This window comes from Stegastes partitus, unplaced genomic scaffold (assembly GCF_000690725.1).
Source record: "Stegastes partitus isolate 25-593 unplaced genomic scaffold, Stegastes_partitus-1.0.2 Scaffold1740, whole genome shotgun sequence".
Taxonomy (NCBI): Eukaryota; Metazoa; Chordata; class Actinopteri; family Pomacentridae; genus Stegastes; species Stegastes partitus.
In genome coordinates this window covers 31,338-42,080 of record NW_007579471.1, presented here as the reverse complement: position 1 = coordinate 42,080, position 10,743 = coordinate 31,338, and the positions used below count along the sequence as shown (strand labels likewise).

Here is a 10,743-nt window from a genome sequence, read left to right as displayed (position 1 = left end):
AGAGGAGTTCCTCATGGCTGAAAGGTTAAAAAAAATTATGCCTATAACTGAAGTCCCAGTGGGTGGTGGTGGAGTGGACTGCATTGTGCTGAGTGTTCTTAGTGTTTTCACCCCCTAGTGTATGTCAATGGGGGGCCAAAATGCAAGGGACATTTGTAAATGTGAAGCAGTCCAGTGCCTCACCTCCTGTGACTTCAGTAGTGAGAAGAATTTTTGGCAGAGCTGTTGTATTGCATTAGATTTCTTATCAAGTGGCCAGTGAGTGTATTTCTGTGTTTTTCATACAACGCAGATTAGAACAGCTTAGTCTGTTTAAATAAGATAAGGCCAGCAGCCTCGTAGGGAGGCGAGGACGCTGTTGGGAAAACATCTTGTGCTATCTCTGAGTTGTCTGATTAAGTTGTTGTTCAACTGGAATGCAAACAGCTGGCGTCCAGCGCAGACAAAAATCAAGCATTTGTTCCCAGTTTCCACAAAAATGTGAACAGGATTGTGCTGTCATTGTGGCGTTGGACCATTTCTGCTTCCCCAAGTCACAACTGTAGTGAGATTATTATGTGTTACATGAATGTGTCTGAGGCTCAGTGACATGGATCAGACTATGATGATAAATGACTGGGTCATAGCATCTCTAACATGGCAGAAGTTATTGGGTGTTCATGGATATGCAGTGATTACCAGAAGTGTCCAGGGAAGAACAACCAGTGAACAGGAGACAGATTGATGCCCCAAAACTCCCTGATGGGTCAGAGTGTCTATGTTGACTCAGCTCCACCACTGAAAGCTTCTGCAGCGTCAGAAGTGGATCATGGAGCAGTGAGGAAGGTGTCCTGGTGTCCTGGTCCACTGAATTTTCTATCATGTGGACGGCTGGGTGCATCGAAGAGATTGCAGTGGAGGCAGCGACGCTCTGGGCGACGCTCTGCATTCATGTGAATGTTACTTTATAACCTGAACATTGCTGCAGACCACGTCCATGACTCTGTCCCCGGTTCACCTGTTCTCCTTCTTTGGACACTTCTAGTTAACCTCCGAATACCAACGACTCCAGGAGGTGCTCTGATGCAGTCGCCTGCCGTCACAGTTTGTAAAAGTCTCTCAGATTTTCCTCCTTCAACATCAACTTAGTCTGACACGTCAACAAGCGCTATATAAATCTGATCAATTATTATTATTAACTTCAAGAACTACCTGTTCTCCTGCTACCTGATCTCCTGGTACCCACTGACCGGCGCCATGGTAACCAGAAAATCAGTGTTTCAGTGGTTCTAATGTCGCTGATCCACGTCATGTGTGAAAAGCACAACAAATGACAGACCTGCTAGGCAGATAGATCAGTTCTGAACTAAATGCAGTCAGCAAAGCAAAATAGATGACTAGTTTACCTCAGTGGTGAGCTCCAGAAGTATGAGTAACTACAATGAGTGTATTTTTGCGGTTTGGGGAAGCAGAAATGGTCAAACATGACAAAGAAGATCCATGTTTGTGGAGGATGGGAAGTAATGTGCTGTTTTTGTTGTGCTGGTCGTAAACCCCGGCATGTTTTCTACAAAATAGAAAACTGCTAAAACCAAATCCATCGATATTGGAACTGGTTCTGGTTTGGTGAAGCAATGATCGTAAAATGTCCTGAAGACAGTCCACTTCTGAGAGCAAGCTCGTGGGAACTTGGAATACGTTTTTAATTTCCAATGAAAGAAAGAATTTACGTCTGGAAATAAATCAGACGGTAAAAAGCAATAATGGAGCTACAGTTGTGTTTTTATCACTTAGCCACAAAGACAACTTCAAATCCAGACGTCATATTTTTTCAGGCTGCACTAAATGCTCAGTTTACTCTTTTGTAATCCTAATTGAATATTTTGTTTTTGCCTGTTTATGGAACTCCACACTTCACAAACCTTCCATTAACCTCACTCCTCGTTATATTTTTACTTTCTACACGGATGGCGGTTATTCCTGCGCTTTAATGTGTCGCTGCTGCTTGGAGCGGAGAGGCGTGAATTATTATTACAAACACATTTAGCCGCTCACAGCTTCTGTTGCTCAGCAGCTACAAACCTCCAAATGCGGACAGCAGATGGTGCGTTAATTTGAAAATGTCTCTGTGCGGTGTTTAAATATAACTGCGTGTGACCCCAAAATAACTGTAGATGATGGTGAAGCAATAAACCGAGAGAAGACGAGTGGAAAGTGTTTTAAATTCATGATCAGAGCGTACTGGAGGGAGGACGAGATGAGAGGCTGTGAAGTTACTGAAGAAATGAGCTCCCAGCCTATGAGAGGGAAGACCGGGTGGCAATCTGCCCGAGGATCTTAAGTGGGAAACTTATTATTTCTCTCCAATGAATTTCAGCCCTTAACAAGTCTGAAGGTTACTGTTGGTACAGTACAGCGAACATTTATCTGCCCAGTTTGAGCTCATTTTACAGACACTGGCTGTGTTTTGCTCCGAGCTTTAATCTGTGTGATGAATGAGAGTTTCAGCGTTCGGCCCTAAAAGAGGCGATTTTCATTTGACAGCAGCGGAACGAGGCTGAAAGGAGCAGCTCTGACTGACACGTCTTCAGAAAAGCGCTGCTGCCGTCTGAGCAATGTTTCTATCTTGAAATTCAATCAGAGCAGGGTCATCGCAGCTCAAACCGTCACATTTTTATGTCTTAAAATGTGGACGTTTAAAATGAAAATTGGCAAAGTTTAGATTGATAGATCAAGTACTTTCTGAGATCAAAATGTTGTTAAAAATTGCTTTCAGCAGGTCGTCATGAAAAGTCCATCTTGGAGCACATTTACAAAAACACGGATAGTTAGGTGAAGACGACGTGATGTTTTCTGAACCACAGCAGCATCTCACAATAACACAAAACACACACAATACTTTCTATGTGAAATACTTCTCCAACCTAAACAGTGAGGTCCGAAAATATTATTAATTTCTTAGTTATATTTGGAGAAGGGGCTGCAAGGTGGTGCAGTTGGTAGCACTGTTGCCTCGCAGCAAGAAGGTCGCCGGTTCGCGTCCCGGTGAGGACACCCGGGATCTTTCTGCGTGGAGTCTCCATGTTCTCCCCGTGCAGCGTGGGTTCTCTCCGGGTTCTCCGGCTTCCTCCCACAGTCCAGAAACATGCTGAGGTTAATTGGTGATTGTAAATTGTCCGTAGGTGTGAATGTGAGTGTGCTTGGTTGTCTGTCTCTAAGTGTAGCCCTGTGATAGACTGGTTACCTGTCCAGGTGAACCTGCCTTCACCCTGAGTCAGCTGGGATAGGCTCCAGCCCCCCATGACCCTAGTGAGGATAAAGCGATGTATAGATAATGGATGGATGGATATTTGGAGAACCACTTTCAAACTCCAGAACTCAGTTCTATTGGATCGGACTACCTACTAACATTTCTGTTTTAGTGGTAGAACATGCCACCTGCTCAGTCAGTTATTAAAATTAAACCTAAATAACTTTCACTTATGTTTTGTGACCAAGTGTTTAATGTTAAACAGTATTTATTTTGTATTGTTTTTCTATTATTGTCACATGCAGCTACATACGGTTCAGGAAATATCACTAGTTGACTAGATCACTAGTCTGCATCATCATTTTTGTTTGTTAATGTGCTCAAAATGACGGCTTAATTGTTTTTTTGTAATATTTAAACTCAGAGATTATTTTATCTACTTGTCCATTGTTCTGGATTCTGAATCAATGACATGATGAGAAACAACAGTGGACATTTCAGGCATTTATTTTTAATAGTCGCTGAAAATGGGTTCACAGGCGATCTTTGAAAGAATCTTTATCTCGAAAGGAATTTGATATACAAGATAAAACTTCCCAGAACTCATTTGAAATACCGATATTTTCTGTTCACATACTGTCACTTTGGGCCATCTATCTATCTATCTATCTATCTATCTATCTATCTATCTATCTATCTATCTATCCATCTATCCATCTATCCATCTATCTATCCATCTATCCATCTATCCATCCATCTATCCATCTATCCATCTATCCATCTATCCATCTATCCATCTATCCATCTATCCATCTGTCCATCTGTCCATCTGTCCATCTGTCCATCTATCCATCTGTCCATCCGTCCATCCATGATACCTCATAATGTTTTTGACTGTTGCAATACTTTTGCATTCCCACATGTTACTTATGAATCACCTCGCCATACCTTTCTTAGTTAGTAATATGTTTGTAGCACCTCGTGATGCTTTTTGTCACCCTGCAATATGTTTGCGTTTCTGTAATAATAGCTTTGCATAATTTTTTTGATCATCACCTATATTTCTGCGCCCCCTCACTGTATGTGTGCATCCCGTTGTGATACTTACAATAAGTTTTGCATAGACTCACAGTACTATTGGATGTCTTCGGGATGCTCTGCGATGTGTTTGTGATACTTTGGAATCTCCTCGTTATGCTTGAGTCATATTTTTGTGTCAGCTCACAATAATTTTGCGTCGTTCCCTCCTAAAAGGTTTTGCATAACTATTACATATTTTTAAGTTCCTTTACAGTAAGTTTTGGGTGACCTTGCAATACTTTTGCATCTCCTCATGACATGTTTGCATGCCATCGTAACACCATGCCATACTTTTGAGTAGTCCAGTTCTAACACTCTGCAGATACTGAAGGCAGTTGGTGATGTGACACTGATGCATTTATTGCTCATTATTCATGTTCAAAGTTTGATCACTGACCAAATCCAGCTGCTCTGCCTGCTGTGAAGGTAAAGCTGTAGTTGGACATACGGTCACTGTTCAGTCTGTGGTGCAGTGAACGTCCAGCTGTTACTATTTGGGCCTGTGGTGCATTTCTAACAGATGCATTTGTTTATTTAGGAGTTGAGGAACACAGAAAAACCATCACTGCACACAAACTGCTGCTGCTGCATGTGGTCAGAGCTGCAACCATTAAAAACTATGGTGTCCACTGCAGCCACAGCAGCCAGCAGCTGGATTCTGTCCATGATCAACCTTTAAAATGATCTGATCAGAGCGGAACTGGACCAACACACCAACTGTTCGTATGGATCAGAAGGAATGGAAAACTTTTTGCGAGGGAACACAAATCGATAGATTCTCGCAGTGACCCTCGCACAGCTTCGTAGGAGTGTGAACACTATCATATAGAAATATAAAAAGTTAGACTTAAGCAGAGCTCCAGAGGCTTTTTCTCAAGAATTGCTGAACTGGATCCACAGAAAAATGTACAGACTGGGGTTAAATACTGCCGCGAGGAAAAGGGCTGCAACTAATTATTATTTTTATTGTTGATGTGTGTATATATATATATATATTTAAATAGTAGTTGCTTGTTTGACGATAAAATATCAGAAAAAGGTGGGGAAAAAAAAGTAAAAAGGTCCAAAAAAGTCCAAATGACATCCTGAAATGTCTTCTTCTGTCCAGTGAGGTTCAGTTTTCTGTCATAGAGGCGGAAAGAAACCAGAAAATATTCACATTAAAGAACCTTCAGACTGTTTTTCCTAAATTACTCTACGCGATTGTTCGATTATCAAACTAGTTGGCAACTAATCAATTAAACTGAACAGGGTGGATTTTTCAAATGAGGTGAACGATTCGATCTTTATATCTCCTCAGTTAAATCACACGTTGTTTGTTCTTCCTCTTTAAAATAAANATACCTTTCTTAGTTAGTAATATGTTTGTAGCACCTCGTGATGCTTTTGTCACCATGCAATATGTTTGCGTTTCTGTAATAATAGCTTTGCATAATTTTTTTGATCATCACCTATATTTCTGCGCCCCCTCACTGTATGTGTGCATCCCGTTGTGATACTTACAATAAGTTTTGCATAGACTCACAGTACTATTGGATGTCTTCGGGATGCTCTGCGATGTGTTTGTGATACTTTGGAATCTCCTCGTTATGCTTGAGTCATATTTTTGTGTCAGCTCACAATAATTTTGCGTCGTTCCCTCCTAAAAGGTTTTGCATAACTATTACATATTTTTAAGTTCCTTTACAGTAAGTTTTGGGTGACCTTGCAATACTTTTGCATCTCCTCATGACATGTTTGCATGCCATCGTAACACCATGCCATACTTTTGAGTAGTCCAGTTCTAACACTCTGCAGATACTGAAGGCAGTTGGTGATGTGACACTGATGCATTTATTGCTCATTATTCATGTTCAAAGTTTGATCACTGACCAAATCCAGCTGCTCTGCCTGCTGTGAAGGTAAAGCTGTAGTTGGACATACGGTCACTGTTCAGTCTGTGGTGCAGTGAACGTCCAGCTGTTACTATTTGGGCCTGTGGTGCATTTCTAACAGATGCATTTGTTTATTTAGGAGTTGAGGAACACAGAAAAACCATCACTGCACACAAACTGCTGCTGCTGCATGTGGTCAGAGCTGCAACCATTAAAAACTATGGTGTCCACTGCAGCCACAGCAGCCAGCAGCTGGATTCTGTCCATGATCAACCTTTAAAATGATCTGATCAGAGCGGAACTGGACCAACACACCAACTGTTCGTATGGATCAGAAGGAATGGAAAACTTTTTGCGAGGGAACACAAATCGATAGATTCTCGCAGTGACCCTCGCACAGCTTCGTAGGAGTGTGAACACTATCATATAGAAATATAAAAAGTTAGACTTAAGCAGTGCTCCAGAGGCTTTTTCTCAAGAATTGCTGAACTGGATCCACAGAAAAATATACAGACCGGGGTTAAATACTGCTGCTAGGAAACGGGCTGCAACTAATTATTATTTTTATTGTTGATGTGTATATATATATATATATATATATATATATTTAAATAGTAGTTGCTTGTTTGGCGATAAATAAAAGAAAAAGGTGGAAAAAAAAAAGTCAAAAGGTTTTCCTAAAGTCCAAATGACATCCTGAAATGTCTTCTTCTGTCCAATGAGGTTCAGTTTTCTGTCATAGAGGCGGAAAGAAACCAGAAAACATTCACATTAAAGAATCACAGCGTTCAGACTGTTTTCCCTAAATTACTCCACGCGATTGTTCGATCGTCAAAATAATTGGCAACTAATCAATTAAATTGAACAGGGTGGATTTTTCAAATGAGGTGAACAATTCGATCTTTATATCTCCTCAGTTAAATCACACGTTGTTTGTTCTTCCTCTTTAAAATAAAAACAAAGAACTAAACTAAGAGGCGTCTCAGTCGGGGCAAACGCTGGACACCCTGCTGAGTTTGAACACCTACACTGACCACATGACGCATACAAAGAGACGTTGTTGGTGTTGATGCTAAACAGCGATGCAGCGTTAAGCTGACGAACAGCTCAGTGAAAACCAGAAACACACTGAACATACAGCAGAGCAGCAGCAGCAGCAGCAGCAAGGACTATTTTTATCACACCAACAATCAGCTACACAATAAACCCTGATTGCTGGGATGGATCCACGCTCTGTTTATGGTGACGCCTCCTCAACTGCATTTAAGAGATAAGCTTCATTTTTTGAACCTAAAACTAAAAGTTTCTTGCCCTCAAATTATTTAATAATTAGTGTCTAATTTAGTGCCCTAATCTGATGCCGTTTCCCTTGATTATGCACACTTTGAGTTATTAAAGTCAATCTGAGGTGTGTATTTCTGCACCCAAGCTGCTCTGAAAGGCTCTAAAGTTAACCTTGTTATTAAATGTGTAAAAAAAAAAATAATAATAATACTAAAATATGAAATGTCCTAAAATTATTATTAAAATACCTGAATAATGTCCAAAAACTGTTAATTTAATGACTGAAAAATCTCCTATAGAAGTAGCTAAAAAAAATCCTCTATGATTATTAATAAAATGTCTGAAAAATATCCCAAAAATATTGATCTAATGAATGAAAAATCCCCTATTAGTGTTAATAAAATACATAAAAAATGTCCTGTAAATATGTATAAAATACCAGGAAAAAAATCCCTTATAAAAATGAATAAAATTACAAGAAAAATGTCTAAAAAATATGATTAAAAAGAGTCTCACTTGGAAACCGTTTTCCTGAAAATGGAAAAAGTACATTGAAGTTATTAAACTCAAGCCAGTGTGTATCTTTTACATCTGAACAGCTCTGCAATGCATTAAAACATGTTCTGTAGTTGGTCGGGAACCTTGTAAAGTTCCAGTAGGACACTGTCCTTTTCCACTGAGCTGGTTTGGAGCCGAGGCCTGACTTAGCACCAGTTCTTTGTGTTTCCACCGCCAAAGCCTGGCCAGGCTCTCAAAACTGGTGCTTGTCAGGCGCCAGCTCTTTGCTGGGCCAGAGAAAAGCACCGAGTACGTCAGGGGGGCTGGGGGCGGGTTTATCGTGACCACCAAGACCGATGAACGGGACACACAAGCGGTGATTTGTGTCGTTTTTTCCCCAGGACGTCTCTGGTCTGATCACAGATGTATTGGAGTGAGTCCAGGGACACATGGAAGTTCTGCACAAACTGTTGGGCCCTGAAATCCGGTACAGCTGAGTCCCACCAGCAGCACCACAGTGTTGGAAAACAGAACTGTTATAACTTTGGTGTACTGCGGTATTTATGCTTAGAAACACGGTTGGAGCTCACCGACACGCGCTGTTTAATCCGCTCATAGAAAAGACTGCATGAGAAAAAATCACTCAACGTCATCTTGGATAAATCTGACATGAGGACGCCCTTGTTCACTCTTTTTAAAGTCATTGTTGGTCGCACACTGGTCTGAGCACCGCAGCCACCAAGTCTGGAGTCCTGTATGGACATCCATGTGGCACGAGCGTTGTTCGTTAAACGGCTACGTATGCAATGACGCAATGGCCCCAGCTTGGCTCATTGCTGATGGAAAAGCAACTGGTTCTTTGGAGGTGCCAGATTTGAACCAACTAAGCACCAGCCCAGAACTGGCACCTGGTTCTTTTTGGTGGAAAAGGGGAATGTCTGAAATGTACTGTGGAGAGACTGGAGTGTCCGTGGCTCCACAGCAGTGGGAACAGGTCCCTTGAACTGCTTCTTGTAGGAGACCCAAGAAAGTACATTTACCTCCAAAAAGTACCACATGACTGATGTTTCCTGTGTTTCTCCTCCTCAGGCCTCTCCGGCTGCTCTGGCTAAGAGTGTCCTAGCAGAAGTGCCCAACCAGGTGGTTGACTACTACAACAGCAAGGGCATCAAGCCCAAAGTGCCCAGCGAGTACCAGTCTTCCAGGCCGTTTGGCCCCTGAGCAGCACCGCCTCTCCTGGACTCACAAACATGTTTACTGTCTTTTGTTCTTTGTGAAAGCGGATGTTAAAGGTACTGCATGTGGTATTTTATCACGAGAAGGTGAATCACATTAGACCTTACTGCCTAAAGAGAGGAAACCAGAAGCCTGTCAGCCACCACAGTGGAGGTCTTCACAGGTCCCGCTTGGTTCTGGGGCACCAAGAACCCGGGTCTAAATTCTAGTTGGTCCAAATGGGTGTCGTTTTCATGGCATCATCTCTGAAACAAATACAGATTTTAACTTTAAATGTAAAATGAAGGTGTTCACAGATCAGCGGTTTGTTTCTCTGTCCTGCAAATCACTGACCAAAGCTTTTATTCATCCTGACTTTTGGCTTTGGTGCAGGAGATGAAAACTGGAATATAAATTTTCTGTATAAATTTGTCTTTTAAGCGAATAAGCACATGCTTGTTAAGTGATCAAATTAACTGATAGTGCATCACACTGCTGTGAGTGTTCTCTCAGTTCAGGCTGACTGTGTTTTGTCTCCGGTCTAATTAACCTAGAGCCTGTTTGGGTCCGCTCTGGCTGATCGTCGTACATCCGGTGTAGGGAAATGAATTTAAGCTTGTGGGTTCGGGCAGGTTTTTGTAATGGGACCAAAATTTTGGAGCCGTGTTTGTTGAAACTCTACAGTGAGAGCAATTTAACAGGTTGGACCAACAAAAGTCCGTGTGGCACTAATGAGGACGTTTCATCTCCTGCCATTATCTTTAAAAAAGCAAACAAAGAAGCAGGGGAAGCTGCTGATTAGGGGAGTGCCAGTTAGGAGGCTCTCAAGGCAGAAAACGATTTGTGTCAGGAAGGTAAAGACAAGAGTTAGCCTCGGGATCAATATCTTATAGCTGAATTCAAGACCTGTGGGACTTGGAGCTTCATTTCTAACTTGTAAGTATTGTTCACTTAAATGTCCAAGTTCTAATTCTGAGACTATGAACCTTAAACAGCTTGTTTTGTTGCTAGACTTTGGCTATGAAGCGTGGCCTTTGTGGTCGTGTTTACAACGGGGTCATTCCATCTCAGATCATAAACTTTTAGAACTATTTTTGCTTGAACATCTTATCTCACATATTTATTAAGATATGTGTTAAATTCTAGGTATATCAGACATTTTACAAGATAACTTGTTTTTCTTTTTAAATTGCCCATCAACATGCTTTTCAGCAGGTTGCACATTCAAATTTGAGGCTGTTTCAACAACAATATCTCAGGAACTATTAAAGAGAAAAGCCTGAAATTTTCAGTTATTTCTCATCACGTCATTCGTGTCATCTGTAATATTGTACGAGTAGATCAAATGATCTGACTGTGGGTAAGTTAAAATACCATCTTTAACAAAACAACTGATAATGCAGAAGTCAAAGAGTGAAATTTTCACATATATATATATATATATATTTTTTTTTTCTTTCAAACTTCAGCTCACCCATGATCAGATCATTTGATTATTTACACTTGTCCAATATTGCAGATTCTGAATGTCAAGAGAAATAACGAAAGTTTCCTGCAGTTCCT

At 41.0% G+C, this 10,743-nt stretch overlaps 1 protein-coding gene across 1 annotated transcript in view; it reads left to right on the top strand.

The window, feature by feature from the left end:
• The window catches only part of LOC103372348 (copine-4), an 82,699-nt gene extending 73,513 nt beyond the window's left edge, over positions 1 to 9,186 (top strand). Inside the window, exon 15 of the mRNA XM_008301968.1 lies at positions 9,055 to 9,186. Coding sequence (XP_008300190.1) covers positions 9,055 to 9,186 — 132 coding nt within the window. The remainder of the gene's footprint in view (positions 1 to 9,054) is intronic.
• The last annotated feature ends 1,557 nt before the right edge of the window (positions 9,187 to 10,743 follow it).